General features: G+C 43.8%; 1 protein-coding gene across 2 annotated transcripts in view; it reads left to right on the forward strand.

Moving 5' to 3' along the window:
* The window catches only part of ABCC4 (ATP binding cassette subfamily C member 4), a 292,989-nt gene that overhangs the window by 53,294 nt on the left and 215,718 nt on the right, over nt 1-23,977 (forward strand). For both annotated transcript variants that reach the window (XM_010358905.2, XM_010358906.2), the window contains exons 2-4: nt 4,294-4,404; nt 5,066-5,186; nt 17,798-18,022. In XM_010358905.2, coding sequence (XP_010357207.2) covers nt 4,294-4,404; nt 5,066-5,186; nt 17,798-18,022 — 457 coding nt within the window. The remainder of the gene's footprint in view (nt 1-4,293; nt 4,405-5,065; nt 5,187-17,797; nt 18,023-23,977) is intronic.

The following is a 23,977-nucleotide window of genomic DNA, read 5'->3' on the forward strand; positions in this document are numbered from 1 at the left end:
ATGCCATGACAATAGATCTGATCGCCCAGGTGGCTAAGTGACTAAGGGTGGGTGGCATCTGCAGTGTGGAAATGCTGGACAGAGGGAGGATTCCCATCCTGGATGGATCTGTGGGAGATTTCATCATGCTACTCAGAAGAGTATGCAATTTAAAGCCTTAGGAATTATTTCTGGAATTTCCCATTTAATCTTTTCAGTCAACCATGGGTAACTCAACCTGTGGAAAGTGAAACCGTGGATATGGGGGGATGACTATAACATCAAGAGACATGAGTGAACTCCTTCAGTGGGCTGCCTCAGGGGATTTCATTCAACCTGCCCTTAGCTTTCCTTGTTCTCTAAACTCTCAGCTTAGCTCGGAGCTTTGACCTTCTCCTTTGTTGGTCTGAGCACAAACCTGCCTTCTCACTTACCTCCTGGATCCCATGATTCCAGGGCTAAGTTCAGGAGGTATAGAGCAGAGATGACCTTCCCTCCCTAGTCTCTTCTTTTAGTATTGTTTATTTCTAATAAAGGTGGGGAAACTTTTCTTCTTTGGTAGACTCTAATTTTAGGGTTATGCAAATGCATAATCCATTGAAAAAGGTTTTATTAGGCTTGGCTTCTGAAGAATGTAAAATATTGAACTTGTCCATTAAAGAGAGAACAATCTTGATTCAGTGAGTATCAAGTAATGAAATAATATTTTAGTTCCATCTCAGCCAGTTGTTACAAAAAGGTCAGGAAAGAGGAGGAGAAGAGAAATAGAAAGGGCCTTCAGGGAATTAAGGAGGCAGAGAGGTCTAAAAGAGAGCTGAAAGGGAAAAAAGGGAGAGAGAGAAAGAGAAAGTGAGGGGATTTACCAAAGATAAATTAGCTTTTATTTCCTCCTTTAATTGTAGATATGAGGAGCATGAAGCTCATAGAAACTGAGGACTCTGGTCAGGGTCACAGAGATGGGGACCTGCGTTTTCCCCCTTATACCACATTAAGAAACCACTATTGGCCAAGCTTGGTGGCTCATGCCTGTAACCTCAGAATTTTGGGAGGCCAAAGTGGGAGGATCGCTTGAGCCCAGGAGTTTGATACCAGCTTGGGCAACAGAGAGAGACCCGGTCTCTCTCAGAAACAAAAATATTAGCCAGGCACAGTGGCATGTGCCTGTACTCCTACCTACTCGGGAGGTAGAGGCAGGAGGATTGCTTGAGTTCAGAAGTTTGAGGCTGCTGAACTCTGATCTGATCTGAGTGAGCTCTGATCACTTCACTACACTCCATCCAGCCTAGGCAACAGAGCAAGACTCCATCTGAGAAAAGAAAGAAGAGAGAAAAAAAAAAGAAACTAGTATTTAGAACTTTTCAAATCTTTGGGGGGGAAAACAACAAAAACTCAATGCAACCACCACCAACAATAAATAACAAATCTCTCTACTAACCCTTGTCTAAGACTCCTGCTTGCTGGAAATGATGCTGGGGGTTGTGATCCTGGGCAGAGAATGTCTCCTGTATTGCTGAAGCTGATGGCTTCCTGTGTATGGCATTGAGCACGACTATGCTATGTTGAGTTTGTATTGAATTGTACCCTAGATCATTGCTCAAGGTACTCTACCCATCTGTCTTATTCAATAATACAGTCATTCATTCTTTCCATAACTATTTATTATCTATCACATACCAGGCATAATGGGGATTCCAAATAACATGGGAGTAGTCATTGCCCTGAAAGTGCTGTACTGCTAGTAGGACAGTTATGAGGGAAGTGATGCTGCTGCACTAAGTATTGTGGAAGACGAGGGGGAGAAGAGACTATGTCTGAGGAGAGAAGGGCTATTGGGGCAGAATTGGGTGGAGGAAGGGCTTATTTGGCGGTGGTCTGGAATTGTTGACTAGACCCCCTCAGGGATACATTGGTATTAAGGAGCCAATTGACTTAGATTTCCATGTATAAAGTCCTTACATAGATGGCTGAAGATAATTTAGTCTCTTGTCAGAGTAGACTTTTTTCATCAGGCAGAAGCCTTTAGCTCTTGTACTCACGTCTTTCAGCCCAGCTTTTTGAGATCTGGGCAGTGAGAGGGAGTAGGAGGGTCCTTGTTAAGTCCTCACTGATTTGTGTCATCCTCTAATAGAAGCTTTGGGTCTCTTCTGATTGCAGATACTGTAACTCAACAGTGGCACCCCTCCTTATAATATTTCTAAATATTATGCAGTTAAGTGTTCAGCCTGTGGAACAGAGTTACCATTCTCACTTTCCTTAATTTTTTAACTTCCTGGAGCCAGTTTTATTCCCTGATTTAAAAAAAAACTCTTTAGTCCAAAAAGACACCAGTCAATTTTACTTAGAAGTCCTTGCTGAAATATACTGTGTGATGTTCCACTGGAAGGGAGGTCTCAGGCATGCAGAAATCATCTCAGGCATGTCTGGGAAACCCACCTAAGTTGAAGCTGGGCTAGTTAGGTTACAGTTTTCTGGAGGAGGTGGGGAGAAAGAGGTGAGTTGATGAGTTCTTGCCATTGGGTTAATTAGAATTGCTAGTTTGGATCACTAGGAGGTTTCTGGATTCCTGAACTTAACTTGGGTACCCCTGCAATGTGTGCTCCAGTCTTACGGGGCATTGAAAGCCCACCATTTAACTGCAGGCAGAAGCCACCAGGCAATGGGTTCCCCATGGGAAGGGCTTCCTAGATTAGACAATCCCCATAGTAAAACATGCCTATTAAAGGTGACACATGGCCGGACAAGACAGCCAAGATGAAAGAAATCTGTGTACTTGAGTAATTGCATCTATCAAAGTTATTAGAGGTTTCCTAATAAGGCACAAGCAGAAATATGTTTCTTTTTTTTTTTTTTTTAGACAAAGTCTTGCTCCTCTGCTCAGGCTGAAGTGCAGTGGCGATCACAGCTCACTGCGGCCTTGACCACCTGAGCTTAGTCCATCCTCCCACCTCAGCCTCTGGAATAGCTGGGATCACAGGCACACACCACTACACCTGGCTAAATTTTAATTATTTTATTTTTTATTTATATTTTTTAATTTTTTGAGACAGTCTCATTCTGTTGCCCAGGCTAGAGTGCAGTGGCATCAATCTCAGCTCACTGCAACCTCTGTCTCCCAGGCTCAAGTGATTCTTGTGCCTCAGCCTCCCGAGTAGCTGGAACTACAGGCATGTGTCACCACACCTCACTAATTTTTATATTTTCTTAATAGAGATGGGGTTTTGCCAGACTGGTCTCGAGGCCTCGAGTGATCCGCCCACCTCAGCCACCCAAAGTGCTGGGGTTATAGGCATGAGCCACTGCCTAGACTTTTTCTTTTTAAATTTTTAGTAGAGATGGAGATCTCACTATGTTGTGTAGACTGGTCTCAAACTCCTGGGCTCAAGCCATTCTCCCTCCTCAGGCTCCCAAAGCTCTGGAGTTACAGGTGTGAGCCACTATGCCTGGTGCATGTTAATTATTATCATTTAAATGGTTCCTAATGGATGATGACCATTTTGATTTTTTTTTCTTTTTTTTCTTTTTTTTTTTTACTAAAAAGGATCTCAAAATATTTGAATAAGTTCTTTCTGTCCTCTGCAAGATTACTATTTTTTCCTTTTATAACTAATAAATAATTTGTACCTAGATAATTTTAAATTATGTAAATGTCCCATCAAACTTTCACTGACTAGTTTTAGCTTCCATTGAAAATGTTTTCTAACCCCATCATTCTTTATCTGAGAGCTTTTTCCTTCTTCCCCCATTTATGTCTCAGTAAGGATTAGTGGATTCTTTTATTATTCAGTGGGTTAGAATTCATTGTTGTCATGATTTATTTGTCTGCTTCTATTATCACAGACTCATCTAGTGGGACCTTGTCAAGCTGGGTCTTCTGTTCTTTGGGCCCATCTTCCTGAATCCTTGAATGTTTCCTGATCTTATGGTATCTCATGGCCCCTCGTGTACTTTTTCTGCCCCAGCCTTGGAATCATCTATTTCTTGAAGAAGCCCTGGTTCCTTTTAGAGAATAATGGTATTGGAAACCAAGATCTGGGCACCAGCTCTCAGCTACTGGTGTGTCATTGCTTTTGGGGCCTCTCTGTGGATAAAGCTAGGGATTGTGTGTGTGTATATGTGTGTGTGTGTGTGTGTGCGTGCGCATGTGCACACGTTAATTTTTCTCTTTCTCTATCTCTATATATTCATATCTTTCTGTCTGTATATAGCTATATGTATTTTAAAGGTAAGTTTAAGCCAAACCCATGGAGGTAGGAGTCTACTTAAACACGGATGTGTAATTCTGGGTATATGTCTCTTCTTTTTTCTTGTTGACAGGTGGCTCAATCCCTTGTTTAAGATTGGCCATAAACGGAGATTAGAGGAAGATGATATGTATTCAGTACTGCCAGAAGACCGCTCACAGCACCTTGGAGAGGAGTTGCAAGGGTAAGTGGGAGGCAGTAAAGTGGGCATTAAGGAAGCATGGGTGTCTGTGTGTGGGGAGTGGGTTTTGCCTTCCTGAGTCCCGTCTGGAGCCTCTATACCCTTGAGGTGAATGTTTGTCACCTTCCTCAGGCTGCCCCTAGGCTCAGCTACCATGGTGGCCTGGAGGAAGCTCCTGAACTTCTGGATTCCTGAACTTAACTTGGGTACCCCTGCAATGTGTGCTCCAATCTTACGGGGCATTGAAAGCCCACCATTTAACTGCAGACAGAAGCCACCAGGCAATGGGTTCCCCATGGGAAGGGCCTCTGTAAAGGTTGGGGGAGCCAGCATCAAAGGCCCGAGATGCCTGAGGTCTGTCCCTGGAGGTGGAAGTGGTGTGGCTGGAGGAGGTTGTCTGGCTTATGTGTGCTACGATGGGGCTTCAGTCCAGCAAAGCTTGGCAGTAACTTGTTTCCCCAGACTTCCCCTCAAAGCCTGTTTTTCTGATGCTACAGATTCTATACCACACATACCCTTCAGGAGCCCTGGGATCAATTAGCAGCATTTATGAGATAGTCACAAAATGCCCTATCTTAAATCCCTACCTGTCACTCTGCCACCTCCCCTGTTTTATATTGTGGCAGGGTACATTGTTATTTACAAAGCTTTTTCCTCATTGTAGGTTCTGGGATAAAGAAGTTTTCAGAGCTGAGAATGACGCGCAGAAGCCTTCTTTAACAAGAGCAATCATAAAGTGTTACTGGAAATCTTACTTAGTTTTGGGAATTTTTACATTAATTGAGGTAAAAGCTTTTACATACCGTGAATTGTTTTTCAGGACACATAGAGTAAATGTGCTCACCATTGATGGTGCTGTAATGGATGGGGGAACAGAAGGGGGAAGTGGCCAGATGGGGTTTGAAGGTATTTTAAGGTCTAAGGATTAAACGTGTCTAGGAAGCATTACTTAGTTAGTTCAGTGAGTGTATTTATCCGAGTGAATACTTAAGTGACTAAAGCTCAAGGTCATTATTGTTTTTCTTGGAACCAATTAAAATGCTGTGTCATGGAAGAAGAGCATTTTATTCTATAGTAGGACAATGTTGGTGCACAGTAAATGTTTTAAATGCTGAGTCACTCCTGATCCAAAGAGGATCCTACAGCCTCGAGGAGCGCGTGCCCTGTGGTTTGGAGGAAGTGATTTTTGGTCAGAGCCCAGAATAATGTAAAACACTTTACAGGTGCTCAACAAATAATTGTTCACCAAGCCAAATCTGATAAATGCTCTCCTGGAGAGGTATTGTCACCTCTCCCCTCTCAGGGAAACAGAGCTGAGGGCCTTGCACCTGGGCTGATGGTGGTGCCCCAGAGGCTGGAGCTGGTTGAAGCACCCAAGAGCTACCCCCTCCCAATGGGCCCAGGTGCTGGGAGCCAAAACCCCCTCTGGGAAGAAGGTCCGAGGACTGTGCATCCCAGGGGATTCATCACACCCGTCTGGTGTGTCTTCTTTGTTGTCGGAGTGGATTGCCGGTTGGAAGGTAGAGTCTTGGTGCCTGGCCCTGCAGAGAGTGTATAAATGGACATTCCATGAAAAATCAAAGGCAGAAAGCCGGAAGGGCAATGACCTCCATTACCCTGAAGGGCCTCTATCGAGATCCTGCAGCAAGACAGTGTTCTGCCTAGGCACACTGCCAGGTAGCCTGCCTGTTCTGGTCTGCAGCCTGCTAGAGGGGATGCGGAGGGTCCTGCTTGGTGACTTGTGTCCTCTGTGCTACCGTAGGATGTCAGTGGTCCATGAAAGTAAGAGGGGCGGATGTTGCTGTTGCTACAAAAGGGTGGCTTTAAATGCAGGATGGGGAGTTGTCACGGTGCATTTTTTGGGAATGAGGTGGAGAGGGTTGGTTTGTATGTGGGGGGTGTAGCTCCTGTTGAACATGCTTTTTGTTGTGGAGGGCTTGGTGGGCAGTGGGAGGCAGGTAGGTGCGCTCTGCCCTACACCAGAGGAATCTGTCAGACAACAGGGGACTGGACGGTCCTGGGAGATGGATGGTCTCATTGGTGACAAAGATGTGTTGGCCAGGGTGCCAGATGGTGAATGCCACCTTTGAGAGGGTACTGCCTGCATGCTGCTGTGGCTTTGTGGAGGATGGGGTGGACATGTAGAATAACTGGTGGAACTGACTTGAGGGTGGAAGAGGGCGTAGGAGCCCCTCAGGTTCTCCCAGCCCCTCTTCAACCTGTGCCAAGGTGTCCCAGCGATGGTGTTTTCCCATGGCCCCAATCAATCTCAGCTGGAAAGAAACAGAATGACGAGTTGCTGTCAATGTGGCTAGTGTGTGCGGGATTTCCTGGCCCAGTTTGGCTGTGCAACCTCAGAGAAGTTGTCTGGTAACCGTGGAGCCTCCGTTAAGTGCCTGAGGCTCACCCCAGGTGTCTGGTTAGGTGTAGTAGGAATGAATGGCCTCACATAGGTTTCGAGGCAGGCCTCCCTCAGCTACTTCCATTTCTCTAGTTTCCCTTTGTTACCAGTTCTTATGAAATTGAAAACAGGATGATCTAGAATGAACTGAGCTTGTCATGCTCAGGGCTGTCCGTGCTGTCATGGGCTGCCAGCCACTTGGGCTGGGGTCTCTAACCCACAGATGGTGACTAGACTACAGTGAGATTTGGATAAGCTTTTGGGAGAAGCAGGCACAGAAGTAGAGGCTGTAGAAATGTGTATTTCTCCTGAGACTTGAGGACAGGCCCCACTCTGGTGCTGGGAGCATGGTCATCCTTACTGCTGGTGGGCATGTGGGAAGGGGCCCAGATCGAGGGGAGCTTAATACAGGTACAGTTGGTGGAGAGCTGGTCTTTCTTTTAGCAGGGTGGTTGTTGGGCAGTCATGGCAGAAGAGTAGGGAGTGGAGGACCTGGCAAATATGGGGGCTCATGCTCAGTACTGCTTAGTAGCAGCAGTGCTAGTAGAAGCAGCAGCAGGATTAGTAGTGGTTGGTACTCAGTAGCAGTAGCAGCAGCAGCAGTGCTAGTAGCAATAGATGTAATAATAGTGACAGTGAATACTTGAAAAATAGCATGTACCAGGAACTGCTATGAATTCTTTTCTTTTTTTTCTTTTCTTTTTCTTTTATTTTCCCTTCCTTTTCCTTTCCTTTTCTTTTTTTTTTTTTTTTTGAGATAGGGTCTCTGTTGCCAGGCTGGAATGCAGTAGTGCTATCTTGGCTCACTGCACCTTGGCCTACTGGGCTCAAGCAATCCTCCCGAGTAGCTGGGATCACAAGTGCGTACCACCATGCCTGGTTAATTTTTGTATTTTTTGTTTCATTATATTGCCCAGGTTGGTCTTGAACTCCTGCGCTCAAATGATCCTCCCACCTTGGCCTCTCAAAGTGCTGGGATTACAGGCAGGAATCACCATGCTCAGTCAGAAGGCATTCTTTTACCCCTACTTTTGGGAAGAGGACACTGGGTGCCATGTAGTTATATAATGTGCCCAGGGCCACACAAAGTGTAAATGACAGAGCCCAGATTCAGTCTCAGGCACGCTGACTTAGAGCCCTAACCATCTCCAGACTGTCGTAAAGGTGTCTTGAGAACTGTGCTTTCGGTGTCTCTAGCACATGCTTCTTGAACTTGGCCTAGGGATAAGTCTGATGCTAAGAGCTCCCTGGAGCAGTGGGGCATGGCTGTGGGAAATGAGATTGGGGATTATAAATTACCCTAGGTTCCTAGGTCTCCTGGGGCCGGAAAGTCAGGTGACATGCTAGAGAGTTGCTGGGGTGCTGGGCAGATCAGAGCACCAAGGTACCTTCAGGTTGACCAGGAACCGTTTTTTTTTTTTTTTTTTTATAATGTTTTTCTTTGAGGCGGGGTCTCTGTCACTCAGGCTGGAATGCAGTGGTGTGATCTCAGCTCACTGCAACCTCCATCTCCCTGGGTTCAAGCGGTCCTCCTACCTCAGCCTCCTGAGTAGCTGTAACTATAGGCATGCACCACGCCTGGCTTATTTTTTGTATTTTTAGTAGAGATGAGGTTTTACCATGTTGTCCAGGCTGGTCTAGAACTCCTGAGCTCAAGCCATCGACCCACCTCGCCCTCCCAAAGTAGTGGGATTACAGGCGCGAGCCACCGTGCCTGGCTGACCAAGAACCCTTTAGAAACCTGTCTCCCACTAAGTACCATCCTCCAAACGTATGAGGCGTGGCAGCCCTGCTGACCCAAGTTCATCAACATCTGCGCTGTTAAGACGCCATTCCCAGTTGTCTTAACAGACAGACGAGGGGGAAGTTTGTGGTCTTGAATGGTCACGACATTGACTCATGGTCTGGGCAGATATCAAGTTCCCTGTTTTTACTTATCAAAGGCTCTGGGTTTCCTGCACAGCGATGATAGCTCTGCAGTTTTAGAAGCCTTGGGCCTGAATCGTGAAGTGGGTGTGCAGTTTGCTTGGCAAGGATGAAGACCCCAGATCAGCCACTAGTATGGGGACAGGTCTTCTGTCCTGGTATCTGAACTCTCCCACTAGCAAGGTGGGCCCCAGGTATTAGGGCGGCAGGCTAAGGTGTTAAGATGGACCCACACAGTGCTCGCAGCAGGCACCTCTCATATAAAGTGGAGCCTGGGCTTTTCACAGGAGAGCACTTGTTGGTCATGTGTTTACACCAATACCTTGGTGGTTTATGGTATAAAATTAGACAGTCAGTTATTTTTTAGATGATCATGGTGACTCGTGGATGATGCTCATTTTAACTTTGTGTCTTTAATATGATAACTGGTAGAACTTTTAGTTCCGACGCAGTAAAGTTCAGGGAGCTAAAGCTCTTCCCAGTTCAACTTGAAGTAATCCTTGGATTTTTTTTTTCTTTTCCTTCTGGCAGTGAAAACAGCCTGAATTCTAGTATAAATACTCTCGTTTTCCCAGACTTGCCTATTGACACTGAGCTGTTTTGGAGAAGTTGGAAATAATTTCTTAAGATGAAGGTAGTGAGTGTAACATCTCAAAAGCATTTCAGATGCTGTTTTGGGTTTTCAATCATTAAAGCTATTTATTGACCAGGCATGGTGGCTTATGCCTGTAATCCCAGCATTTTGGCGTGCTAAGGGATGATTATTTGAACCCAGGAGTTCCCGGCTTTAGTGAGCTATGATTGCACCACTGCACTCCAGCATGGGTGACAAAGCAAGACCTTGTCTCTAAAAAAGAAAATTAGGCCAGGTGCGGTGGCTCGTGCCTGTAATCCTAGCACTTTGGGTGGCCAAAACGGGTGGATCACAAGGTCAGGAGTTCGAGACCAGCCTGACCAACCTGGTGAAACCCCATCTCTATTAAAAATATAAAAATTAACTGGGTGTGGTGGTGGGCGCCTGTAATCCCAGCTACTCAGGAGGCTGAGGCAGGAGAATTGCTTGAACCTGGGAGGTGGAGGTTGCAGTGAGCTGAGATCATGCCACTGTACTTCAGCCTGGGTGACAGAGCAAGACTGTCTCAGAAAAAGAAAAAAAAATTATGGAGTTAGAACAAATGTTAGTTTCACAACTGATTTTATGAAGATGCTTTTTCATTTTTTGGTCTTGTATCTGTGCCGCTTGTGGATCTTCGTATTTTAGATAGTGGGAGCTCTAAACTCAACCTAGCATTTTGTAAAAAGCTTCTGTGATGACATTCAGGCCTTTTTTAACCCACTTATGCCAGAGGTTGCCAATTTTTGTGCGTGTGTGTGTGTGAAAAATCAGACATTGGCGATGACCTTGAGTAGTAGAATATAAATAACTCCCACAAACTTAGCATTCCAATAATGGAATGCTAGGCACGAATGGGTTAATTCCTCTGGCTACAGAACAACTGTGCTGTGGATCCATAACTCCCTAGCCATATACTCTTAACTAAGCAGAATGCAAGCAGGGCCTTCCCTGGGGACTAATGGTGGCACTAGCAGAAAGAGGGATGGTGACACCAGTTTGTGGGAGTCTTTGAGTTTGGAATTTCAAATACAAGTGAGATTAGGAATGATTATCAGAGTTAAGGAATGATTATAATGCCCAGAGAAATAAGTACTAGTCTAATGGTGAACTGGTGAACACGGTGCTCTTACAGGCAAATGCTAATTAGAACAGAACAGCCTGCAAATTTCCAGCACATCTGTCCCCTGTGTGCACCTCCATGGAGACTGTGGTGGGGGCTGAGCAAGTATCCACCCACTTAGAGCCTGCAGTGGGGCAGGAGGAAGGAGGAGCTTGGGAATCCTCTGTGTGGGCCAAACCACGACACAGGCAGCTTCTCCATTTGTATCTATGCTGCTTGTTGGTCTTTGTATTTTAAATAGTTGAAAACTATCTAAATGTGTCTCTGAGAAATGAGGTTTTTTTTTTTTCCTGAGACGGAGTCCCACTCTGTCGCCAGGCTGGAGTGCAGTGGCACGATCTCAGCACACTGCAAACCTCTGCCTCCCGGGTTCAAATGATTCTGCTGCCTCAGCCTCCCAAGTAGCTGGGAATGCAGGTGTGCACCACCACACCCAGCTGATTTTTTTTTGTATTTTTAGTAGAGACGGGGTATCACCATGTTGGCCAGGATGGTCTCGATTTCGACCTTGTGATTTGCCTGCCTTGGCCTCCCACAGTGCTGGGATTACAGGCGTGAGCCATCGTGCCTGGCCAATGAGGTGTTTTTTATTAACTCCAATTCTACATTTCTTGTTCAGCTGCCTGACATGAGGGCCAAGACCAAGCCTCAGGTGGTGTTTTCCTTCTTTGGTTGTTTTGTATTTTGAGCCAGAGTCTTAGTCTGTCACCCAGGTTAGAGTGCAGTGCTATGATCTCGGCTCACTGCAACCTCTGTCTCCTTGGTTCAAGCCATTCTTCTGCCTCAGCCTCCCGAATAGCTGGGATTACAAGTATACACCACCAAATGCAGCAAATTTCTGTATTTTCAGTAGAGACAGGGTTTTACCGTGTTGGCCAGCCTGGTCTCGAACTCCTGACTTCAAGTGATTTGTCCACCTCGGCCTCCCAAAGTGCTGGTATCTTTCTTAGGTTTTTAAAGATCATTTCAAAAATATAAAAATATAACAGGACACTAAGCCCCCTCTACCCCTAAGCCAGATTCAGTAACTATCAACTCATGACCACTCTTGATTTTTATGAAGCTTTGCTCACTGCCCTCTTTGAAGATGTGTGCGTGTGCGTGTGTGTGTGTGTGTGTGTGTGTGTGTGTATGTGTGTATGTGTGTTTTGAGATGCAGTCTTGCTCTCTTGCCCAGGCTGGAGTGCAGTGATCTTGGTTCACTGCAACCTGTGCCTCCTGGGTTCAAGTGATTCTCCTGCCTCAGCCTCCTGAGTAGCTGGGATTACAGGCATCTGCCACCACGCCCTGGTAATTTTTGTATTTTTAGTAGGGATGGGGCCAGGCTGGTCTCAAACTCCTGACCTCAAGTGATCCACCTGCCTTGGCCTCCCAAAGTGCTGAGATTACAGGTGTGAGCCACCGTGCCTGGTCGCATGTGTACTTTTTAATTGAAGAAACCATTTTGCTTGTCCTGCACAGATTCCCAGGGTCTAGACTGGGCTCATTGTAAATCCTTCCTACCCCTCTCGTGACCCCCTCTGCATCCCTGCATGCTGTATCATTTAACATGTCCATCTGATACCAGAAGTTAGTAGTTAGATCTAGAAGCTTGATGTGATTCAGGTTTTATTTTCCCCCCTCCTGCGTTTGGCAGGAGTACTTTGTAGGTGGGGGTGTGTACCACCTGCCACTTCCAGATACCTCGCTTAGGTCTGGTTGTGTGTGTGTGATATTTGGAGCCATTCATGATCATTGCTTACGATCCATTAATTTGTTAGGAGTTTGCAAAGTGGTGATATTCCAGTTCCTCATTTATTAGCTGAAATATTTGCATAAAGAGAAACTTTGCCACTGTCAACTCTTTGATACCCTGAGTTACAGTATACTTAAAGGCAGGAGAAATGATTAATTTTGTTACTTTTTTTTAAAAACCGACTTTCAAAATAGTGATTCTCCAGCATTTTCCTCTGGAGTTAGTGGATTTTTTTGTTATTGCTTGTTCTGTTTATTTTGATGAATATGATTGTGAGCTCATGGATTTAAACAGTTCTGCTGTGCTGTTCATTATAGTTATTATCCCTGTGCCACACTTTGGCTGCCTTTGGCTAGTGGGAGTCTGTTGAAGTTGGGCTCTGAGTCTTTTGCATGTATACTGTTAGTCTTTGCTAGCTTCCTCATTTTCTGGTATGACAAGATGTTTTAGGCTCCCTGAACAGTTTTTGCTCCAGCTGTGGAATCAACCATGTTTCCTAGCAGCTTTAACTCCTTTTATGTTTATATTTAATATGTTTATATTTAAAGATAAACATATCATGCATTTATGTGGGTATTTCCAAATCCGATTCAGGACACTGGTGTTTGTACTTCATCGCTTTGCTCTTACATCTGTATCTCTTTTCTCCCTTCATCTGTTCTTTTTTCTCACTAGCCTAATCCCAGCCCTTGATATCAACATACTTACTCATTTATTTTATCTTACAGTATCAATACCATTACCCATAATATGATTTCTGAAAATAAATTAAATTTTTTTCTTTGCAGTTTACGTTGTCCTTAGGGTAGATGATAATGTGCAGGGACTATCTTTTCAAACTATTTTTTTTTAAGTCAAACAAACTAGTTAAACTATTTTGTTTAAAGTTAAAAAAACAAATTATGATTCATCCTTTTGTTTGGTAGGTACAGTCTTTACTGAACATTGAATTTTCCCTGCTCTGCAGAATGGAAGGTCTTAGTTTCATCAGTGAAATCTCAGCATCCTTTTTTCCTAAGGGGTTTTCTTGGAAGCCTGACATTTGGCAGCAGCTCTGATTAAAAGCCCTTTGTGATCTTAAAAGTTCTTCAGGGTCAGACACAGTGGCTTATGCCTGTAATCCCAGCACTTTGGGAGGCCAAGGCAGGCAGATCATGAGGTCAGAAGTTGGAGACCAGCCTGGCCAATATGGTGAAACCCCGTCTCTACTAAAAAAATACAAAAATTAGTTAGGCGGGGTGGCACACACCTGTAGTCCCAGCTACTCAGGAGGCTGAGGCAGGAGAATGGCGTGAACCTGGGAGGCGGAGGTTGCGGTAAGCTGAGACTGCACCACTGCACTCTAGCCTGGACAGTAAGAGTGAAACTCCGTCTCAAAAAAGTTCTTCACAGCGGTTCTCCAGCCCCTCTAGACTCAGACACAGAGACAGTGCAGGACAGGAGAATAGTGATGTGTACAGGCATTGGTTTCTACACTCCAGAATCTTCCAGCGATGGGGAACTCAGGCCCCACCCTGATCAATTGGCCCTAAATCTGGGGGATGGGTCCTGGGCGTCAGTGAGCTTGTAAGTTTCCCGGGTGATTCTAACATGCAGTCAGGACTGCACCGATTCAGAGAGGACTTCAGGTATATCTGGAGTCTTAATAGTTATTATTTCCCCAGATTCACTTTTTTTCTTCCGGAATGGGATGTGATAAAACAGGGGGGAAAGTGAAAACGGGAGGGGGGATGGGAGGGAGGGAGGGAGGGAGGAGGGAGGGAGGGAGGAGGGGGTGGGGAGGGCGGGAGGGCGGGAGGGAGGAGGGGAGGAGCGCGGAGGGCGGGGAGGTCTGGCTTTGAGAGGGCTTCGGGAGGGAGGGAGGGAGGGGGGAGGGAGTTCGGGGGGGGAGGATGAGGGAGGGGGAGGGAGGAGGGGGGGAGTGAGGGGGAGGAGGGAGGGCGGATTGAGGGATGGGGAGGGAGGGCGGACTTTCTCATGCAGGGAAAGTTCCTTCCTTCTTCCTTCTTTCTTCCTTCCTTTCCCATTTCCTTCCTTCCTTCCTTCCTTCCTTCCTTCCTTCCTCCCTTCCCTTCCTTTCCTTCCTTCAGTTCTTTCTTCCTTTCTTTCCTTTCTTTCCTTTCTTTCCTTTCTTTCCTTTCTTTCTTCTTTTTTCCTGAGATGGAGTCTTGTGCTGTTCCCCAGGCTGGAGTGCAATGGTGCCATCTCAGCTCACTGCAACCTCACCTCTTGGATTCAAGTGATTCTCCTGCCTCAGCCTCCCCAGTAGCTGGGATTACAGGTGCGAGCCACCATGCCCAGCTAATTTTTGTATTTTTAGTAGAGATGGGGTTTCACCATGTTGGCTAGGCTGGTCTTGAACTCCTGACCTCAAGTGGTCTGCCCACCTTGGCCCCCCAAAGTGCTGGGATTACAGGTGAGAGCCACTGCGCCCGGCTGTATTTCCCCATTTCTAAAACAAACTGCTTACTCATTTTTCCACAGCTCACTCTTTTCTGCTTGTATTTTTCACTCAAACATGTTCTTCTTTGGTAGCTTGTTTGTATTTCTTGTGCTTTCTTTCCTTCCCATGCAATCAGGTGCGGTGCAGTTGGGCAAGGAATATCTGAAGTGCATGGGGGAGCAGGAGCGTGGAGGCCGCATGCCCACTGGGGCTAGACATGTAATGTGTCACTGCAAGAAAGCAAGGGATAGGGCTCAAATGTCAGGAGGCTGAGTACCAAATCCATTGAGAAATATCTGCCTTCAAGTACTCTGGGACTCCGGTAGAACCTGAAGCATGGAACACTGAAGTATCATACTGAACTCTTAAAAATCTCCGTGGTGTCACAGTTGAGGAGAATTCCTGTGAAGGAGTAAGGACTGTATTCTTAGCTTGTTTGTGAAAAGACTCTTCACCAGGTCGTAGATTGGTTGGTCTCTAAGATGGAGAATTTATGTGAGTTACTTTTGACCTTGGTACTGATATTTAGAAAGTTTAAATTTGGTTAGTTATAATTTTGATAATGAGTATTTTCCCAGTTGTTTTGTTTCTTATTAATTGAGGGTTAAGATATGGGATGGAGAGGTCCGTGGAAAGGCATGGACCAAAAACCAGCATTACTCACCAGGGAGCCCGTTGACTTGACTGGATTATTAAATGCTATCCCTCGGCAGGGAAATCTGGACAATTAGGTGGTTGTGACCTGCCTGCCTTTTGCATTCTCTTTTGCTGGGTTTATTGCATCTGTTATTTCCTCTGGGGGCCATCCCTCTTGCTGTTTGAATTGTACTCACCCTAGGCTGAAATGGAGAAGTGTGTTAACAGGTAACAGTGACTCCCAGGGACCGTGAGAAGTTTCAGGAACATTTAGAAATGCAAAGAGTTAGCACTGAGCTTCTGGCTGATAGCCCAGGTGTGTCTGCTGCGGCCCTGGTTCCCCTTGGCACTCCTGAGCTGGGGCTGCCCATGTGTACAGTTTGGTCTTCTTGCTGTTTTTTTTTTATTATACTTTAAGTTCTAGGGTACGTGTGCACAACATGCAGGTTTGTTACATATGTATACATGCGTCTTCTTGCTTCTTGATGTAAATTTCCAGATTTTCATCTCAGTAAACTCTACACAGTCCGTGTTATGACTCATTGTACTGGGGACTCTTCCATAAACTCTTAGTGCCTCTTGAATGATTGGGCATGCTGGAAATGTAACAGTGAGCCTCTGCATTCTTGATATCTGATCATCTTATTCATAATTCTTCAACTAAATGGTATTTTCTGATTTCTATATCATCGGGGAAAACTTCCATGACCTCCTGGAAGGCAACGCGGTTGGTGAAGTCTGTGAGTTTGTGTGTGTGTGTGTGTGTGTGTGTGTGTGTGTGTATGCATGCCAGGACAGGAGTGTTGAGATTTAATATCATGACCCATTTGAGGAATGGGAATGTCTTCTGTAAATATCCTGATCCAGCGCTAGTTGTTTGGGATGAAAGTGTGTGTTAATTTTGTTTTTGTTTTTTATTGATTCTTCTTCCCTCACTTATGATAGACAAAAAACAGCTATCAATAGCAAATCTGTCAGGTGTTTATTATGTCTTTGTTAAGAAGGAGAGATTGCTTAAAAGGAAAAGTTGTTTTTCAAAGTCAAGTTCTTAAGAGATTTTCAACCTTTTTGCATTTTGTCTTCTGAGAAGTCAGGAGGAAACGATGTCAAAGGCCTACATGTTTACCTTTGGTGACCTGGATTTGAAATGAGTGTTTGGTTCTCTTTGATGGGGGAAAAGGGTCCCTTACAAGGGTTTCTAGAGGGAGGAAGTAGATTATGGAGTGAAGTGCTCATTTGGCAGGGAGAGTAAAGGAAAGCTCCTTTGCTTACCTCAAACCATGGCTCAAGCTGTATTCTGCTGTTTCTTTGCCTTAGTCTTGGAGGTTAACATTGCATTCCCTATGTCTTGTTCCCAGCTCATTGGTGTGGGGTTTTAATTTTGCCTTGGGGAATAGATGATTATTAATATTACTTCAAAACCAGGACCTTCAAAGTATGACTGATTAGAGAACTACTGATGACATTACCTTTGAGGTCAATTTCTGGTGTGTTTAATTTTTGACTCTGCACTACCTGAGCCAAAGTGGCAGTTCTTCTAGGCAAATCTAGGCTTGTAGGGGGCAGAAACATATTGAAGCAATGTCCTATGGGTCCAAGAGCCTGGAATCCTCCCAAGCCTGGCTCTTTTCCCCACTCCAATTGAAGCTGGACTTGGTTGTCTTAGATCTATTGACATGTGGAGTTTGGATTGGGAACAATTGGAGAGTTTGATTTTCTGATCTGGGTTTGTGCCATTATCTCCATTCATAAAGGCTCTTAACAGTGAAGAAGGTGGAAAGAGTGGTGGCCTCCCATACAAGAGCCTTCTCAACTTTCCTGTGGGCTGGGATGTCAGGAGTTAGATGAAGTGGGGTGAGAGCTGGGGTGTCCATTTGTAAGCAAATTCCTTATTTCTCTTTGGTCACTTGTTTTCTTATTCACCTTAGGCCAAGATTTAATTTGGTAGTTTGCCAAGTGTGCTTTAAAGCACTGTTTGTCATACTGAGCACCCACAGTGTACCAAGCACAATATACTAAAACTTTATTGCCTTTGAAATTAGAATTTCGACTTCAGGTTAAAACTGCTATCAGCTTGTCTTAAAGAAGAAAACAGTTCTGCTTTTCTTTTAGATTAGTGATGAATGTTGCACTTTGAAAATATAAAAGTAAAACTTGTGTTAAGAAAAAATGAGCCTGGGTGCAGTGGCTCACATCTGTAATCCCAGCACTTTGGGAGGCTGAGGTGGGAGGATCACTTGAGCCTAGGAGTTTAAGACCAGCCTGAGCAACATAGTGAGACCCTGTCTTGACAGAAAAAAAAGAAAAAAGCTCTGCATGATGGTGTGCACTTGTAGTCCTAGCTACTTGGGAGACTGAGGCGTGAGGATTGCTTGAGTCAGGGATTTCGAGGCTACTGTGAGCTAGGATTGTGCCACTTTACTCCAGGATGGGTGACAGAGTGAGCAACATCTGAAAAAAGAAAAAGAAATGGTGTGGTCTTTATGTCTAATTAAAGACTTTCTTTTTTCTTCTTTTAGGAAAGTGCCAAAGTAATCCAGCCCATATTTTTGGGAAAAATTATTAATTATTTTGAAAATTACGATCCCATGGATTCCGTGGCTTTGAACACAGCGTACGCCTATGCCACGGTGCTGACTGTTTGCACGCTCATTTTGGCTATACTGCATCACTTATATTTTTATCACGTTCAGTGTGCTGGGATGAGGTTACGAATAGCCATGTGCCATATGATTTATCGGAAGGTAAGTGACATTCAGCATTAAACATGTACCTCACCTGAAGCATCAGAAGCATTCTGGGAAAGTTTTATGTAAATTAAATACTGCATAAATAGCCACTGCCCTCCCGCCTGGGTGACAGAGCAAGACCCTGTCTCTAAAAAAAGAAAAAAGAAGAAAACTTCTGTAAATAGAATCATTTACACCTTACTAGAGAAGCTTGATATTTGCATCAGGCCAATGTTTTTTTTTTCTTTATGCAAAATTTTCCAGTGTATAATGAAAGTTTTCTACTGCTGTCAGGGCACGGCTGCCTTTAATAACAGGCTGTTGCAGACTACTAAATTTATAATGAAATCTAATTAAAAATATCAAATTGGTTTTCAGTGTTTCTTTGCCTCAATCTCATAGTTGTGTTTATGGAAATTTTTGTTGTTGTTCATTAAAACCTTCACTTACATCACACTTGTATTAAGAAGTGAACTTCAGTGAAATTGGATCTATGAAATTAAATCTAGGAGAAAAGACTATATTTGAGAAAGAGAATTTTTGTATTTTTTAAATGAACCATTTAGTCATATTCCATATAATTTTCTTAACTGAAGAAAAATGTAAGTGGAATCCGTGTCAGATACAGGCTTTCTTTATATTCTAAATCTAGTTGTGGTTGTTTTTAATGGTATTTAAGAAAATAGTTGGATGTTTGGGATAACACTTTGAATTTTTGATTGTTTTTCACAATTTTGGAGAGAACTTACAGTGTTTCTGTTTTCTGGTTGGCTTTCATTCAAAGTAAGTTTTTACATTAAACAGTTGTCCCTTGGTATTCGTATGGGATTGGTTATAGGACCTCTTGAGGATACAAAAAATCGGAGGATGCTTAAGTCCTTGATGTAAAGTGGCATAGTATTTGCATATAACTTATTCATACCCTCCCATATATGGCATTTTATTTATATATTTTAAATAATTTCATCTTTTTTAGATTCAGGGGTAGAGGTGCATGATTTTTCCACGGGTGTATGGTGTGATGCTGAGGTTTGGGGTATGGATGCTCCCATCTCCCAGGCCGTGAGTGTGGTACCTGATAGGTAGTTTTTCAGCCCTTGCCGCATTCCTTCTCTCCCCATTCTTGTAGTCTGCAGTGTCTTTGTTCTCATCTTTATGTCTGTCTGTACCCAATGATTACCTGCCACTTATAAGTGAGAATATCTGGTATTTGGTTTTCTGTTCCGGTGTTAATTCGCTTAGGATAATGGTCTCCAGCTGCATCCATGTGGCTGCAAAGGACAAGATTTTTTTTTTTTTTTTATGGGTGCGCTCCCATGTACTTTAAATCATCTTGGCTTACTTATAATACCTAATACAATGTAAATATACATTATATAATGTACAATATACAATGTACATTGGGTACAGTTATATAATGTACATTGTACATTATATAATTGTACATTGTACATTGTATATTATATAATTGTTCATGTAATGTAAATATACATTATATTAGGTATTATAAATAAATGTTTAGGGAATAGTGACAAGAAAAAAACTATGCGTGTTCACATAATCACCTGTTTTGTTTCCCCCAAATATTTTCAACCCCAGGTTGGTTGAGTCCAGGGATGCAGAACCCACACATACAGAAGGCTGACTGTATTTTCTTTCCCATCAGGGCAGTAATAATGATAAGACCTGATTTGATATTTTCTTATTTTATTTGTGCTTTTGTATTGAGATATGCCATAAATTATACCATAGTTTGCCCTGGTCTTGCCTGTTACAGAAGGAGTAGGATTTCTGGTTGCTTTACAAAGAAGTTGCCATAGAGATGCTAGTGTCAAGAGCTAAAGAACTTGTCATTAAATCAGTCCTGGATATCTCTTTGTCCTGGGCCATTTTTTTAAGCCATTTAAAATTTTTTTTTTAAACCAAGTCTTGCTGTCACCCAGGCTGGAGTGCAGTGGTGCAACCTCTGCTCACTGCAACCTCCACATCCCGGGTTCAAGCGATTCTCCTGCCTCAGTCTGCCAAGTAGCTGGGATTACAGACATGTGCCACCACGCCCAGGTAATTTTTGTGTTTTTAGTAGAGACGGGGTTTCATCATGTTGACCAGGCTGGTCTTGAACTCCTGACCTCGTGATTTGCCCGTCTTGGCCTCCCAAAGTGCTGGGATTACAGGTGTGAGCCACCGCACCCAGCTCATTTGAATTTAAAGTATTCTTCTTTAACCTCGTTGTCACTTATCCGGAGCTTCCATAAGGTGTCCTCCCCAAGTCTTCCTTTGACATGGGGAAATCGATCTTGTAATTCTGTGAATCCTGGAGGCCTCGTGTCTTAGTGTCTTTGGTACAGTATAACAGGTTTGCCCGGATTCCTCATGTGTGACGCGAAAATGATAACAAGGCTTGTACATACTAGTCAAGGGGTCTTCACCACCACCACCACCACCACCACCACCACCACCACCACCACCACCACCATCACCAGCATCATCAGCAGCACCATCATCTGTGTTATTCTCCTGTACTCTCTTCTGCCATTTAGGAGAAGAATACTGAGGTTTTTCTATAAATTAGCTAGTTTTTTGTCTTTCAAGATCATACTTCTAATAAATTCATAAAATTTTCACTAACACTCCACTTGCAAACTTTAAAAACACCCTACATGAAGTCCGGTTTGAGGTAGTGGTTCAGTAAAACACAGCTCTTTGTACAAGTGAGATATTGTTCACCTGTTTTTCTTGCTCTTTTCCACTAATGCTTTGGAAAATCGCCTTTGGGAAATCTGATCTAACTCAGCAAATTTGCTTACCTGCATGTAAACATCTCCCAAAGGTATTAATTTACCAGTTTGATTATCTTAGAAGTATTGTCTCTTTACAAAGTCAAAAATTGCTTGGGTCAAACCATAAGACTTAACCTGAAATCCCAGAAATGTGGGAAAGACGAATATCCTCGTGTCCTGTCTTGTATGTGGAAACATGCCCAGGTGAAGAAATAAGACACTTCCTCCTCACCTGTGGGCTGCCTCCTTGGGGCAGAGACTGGCTCTGCAGCAGGGCTCTGAAAGGTCCCTCTGCAACGCTGGCAGTTTCCACTGAGGCCCCACATCCTAATTCCTGGTCTGGCAGAAATCAGGTTGAGTGTTGCAAATGGAATGACTGTGGAGCCCATCAGTCGTCATTTAGTGTTGAATGATCTTGTGGGATGTCTGCAAATGACTTGTCATTTATTTACTTTTTCACAGCTTTGGTAAAATTACTTTAGGCTTTTTCATCATTATTTTCTTTTCTTATTGTAGTAAAATATGCATAATACAAAATTTACCATTTTAACTCTTTTTAAGTGTACAATAGTTCATTGGCATTAAGTACATTCACATCACTGTGCCTCCCAACCCCACCATCCATCGACAGAATTTGTTCCTCTTCCTGGGTGGAAACTCTGTACTCATTAGGCACTGATTCTCCACTCCCCCTTCTCCACAGTTATCACCCTGCTGCTTTCCAGCTCTATGAATTTGATGGCTCTAGGTATTTCACAGAAGTAGAATCTTATGGTATTTGTTACTTTGTGCCTGGCTCACTTCATGGAGCATAAGGTCTGCAGGGATTATCTATGCTGTATTGTATGCCAGAATTTAATTCCTTTGAAAGGGTGAATACTATTCCATTACTTGGATATGCCACATTTTGTTTGTCCATCCATCTGCCACTGGACATTCGGGTTATTTCTGCCTTGTAGCTATTGGGAACATTGCTGCTATGAACACGAATGTACAGTTCTCTCTTTGAGTCCTTGCTTTTTGTTTTCATTTATTTTTATTTTTGAGACGGAGTCTTACTCTGTCGCCCAGGCAGGAGTGCAGTGGCATGATCTTGGCTCACTACAACCTCTGCCTCCTGGGTTCAAGTGATTCTCCTGCCTCAGTCTCCTAAGTAGCTGGGACTACAGGCACCTGGCACCATGCCAGGCTAATTTTTGTATTTTTAATAGAGACAGAGTTTCACCATGTTGGCCAGATTGATCTCAAACTACTGACCTCGCGATCTGCTCACCTCGGCCTCCCAAAGTGCTGGGATTACAGGCGTGAGCCATCGTACCTGGCCAAGTCCTTGATTTTAATATACTGGAGTATATATTTAGAGGTGGGGTTGCTGGGTTATGTGGTAATTCTATGTTTAATTTTTTGAGGAACCACCATACTGTTTTTCACAGTGGCCACACCATTTTGCATTCCCACTTACTCTTTAATAATTTGTCTGTTTAACTTGAGAACTAAATGAGATGTTTTTATGAATCATGACTAGCTTTAATTTGGATTGATGGCTCCAAGGGTGGTCTGTTGAAATGGTTCACGGTGGTTTGTTCAGGTTCCTTGTGTTATTTCTTATAACTTTTACCAAATAAAGAGACTGTGCAGCACAGGCTGTATTTTAAGTGAGGTCAACAGATTGGCATTAAGAATATGGGCTCCTCATGGCAATAGTACTTGCTCATGTTAGAATGTCGTCAGTCACAAGTCATATTCCCAGCATGGGTTCGTATAACCTCTGCAGTGGGGACAGTGCCTTATCTCCTGTTTTTACTTTTATCTGGGACACAGAAGCAGGGGATGTATCCATCTTCAAGTCTCAAGGGGTTACTTCTGTAGCTTAGAGCACATGAGTTGGGGCCATGTTGGAAGAAGACAGTCCCTTAGTCACACTAAGCCTGGATTAAGGATAGCTGAAGATCTCTAGCCCCAGCCACCAGTGAGACTGGATCTCCCATTTGCCCATGCCTACCTTGGCTTAGGGCCAGAATAGATCTGAGCCTGAATGCTAAATGTCTGTAGACCTATAATGGAATGGAGGACAGTTTCATTAATCAGGATGGGCTTGTCATCCCAGCTTTCGTATTATAAAATACATTAGGCATAGAGATTCTTCCTGAAGATCTGTGGCCTAATTAGCTCGAGATTTCCTGACTTCGTGTCTCATTTGAAGAACTGTGGTGGCTCCTGCAGTGGGCTGGCTTCTGAGTTGTGGATTTTGATGTTGGGTTGGCTTGTGCTGAATGCCAGGTAAGGCCACAGCAGTCCCTGAGCCTGCTGGTGCTCCTCTCTGCTGTTTGCAGACTTCTTTGCAGAGTTGATTAAGTTTGGGGAAACTTTTTATTCTGGTTAAAACTGCTCGTCTTCACTTTCTTTAGAGTTACTCTGAAGGACAGTTTGAGGTAAAGTATCTGTCTGTCCTTCATTGTTGCGGGAAGTCAGGGACCCGAATGGAGGGACCGGCTGAAGCTACAGCAGAAGAACATAAATTGTGAAGATTTCATGTACATTTATTAGTTCCCCAAATTAATACTTTTATTAAAATTTCTTATGCCTGTCTTTACTGCAGTCTGTGAACATAAATTGTGAAGATTTCATGGACACTTATCACTTCCCCAATCAATAACCTTGTGATTTCCTATGCCTGTCTTTAATCTCTTAATCTCGTCATCTTCGTAAGCTGAGGAGGATGTATGTTGCCTCAGGACCCTGTGATGACTGTGTTAACTGCATAGATTGTAGAGCATGTGTGTTTGAACAATATGAAATCTGGGCACCTTGAAAAAAGAACAGGATGACAGCAATGTTCAGGGAACAAGGGAGATAACTTTAAACTCTGACTGCTGCTGAGCCAGGCAGAATAGAGCCATTTTTCTCTTCTTTCAAAAGCAAATAGGAGAAATATCGCTGAATTCTTTTTCTCAGCAAGGAACATCCCTGAGAAAGAGAATGCGTCCCTGAGGGGAGGCCTCTAAAATGGCTGCTTTGGGGATGGTTGTCTTTTACAGTCATAGATAAAGGGATGAAATAAGCCCCCGTCTCCCGTAGCACTCTCAGGCTTGTTAGGACGAGGAAATTCGTGCCTAATAAATTTTGATCAGACTGGTTGTCTGCTCTCAAACCCTGTCTCCCAATAAGATGTTGCCAATGACAATGTGTG

The sequence above is a fragment of the Rhinopithecus roxellana genome, chromosome 18, assembly GCF_007565055.1.
Source record: "Rhinopithecus roxellana isolate Shanxi Qingling chromosome 18, ASM756505v1, whole genome shotgun sequence".
Taxonomy (NCBI): Eukaryota; Metazoa; Chordata; class Mammalia; order Primates; family Cercopithecidae; genus Rhinopithecus; species Rhinopithecus roxellana.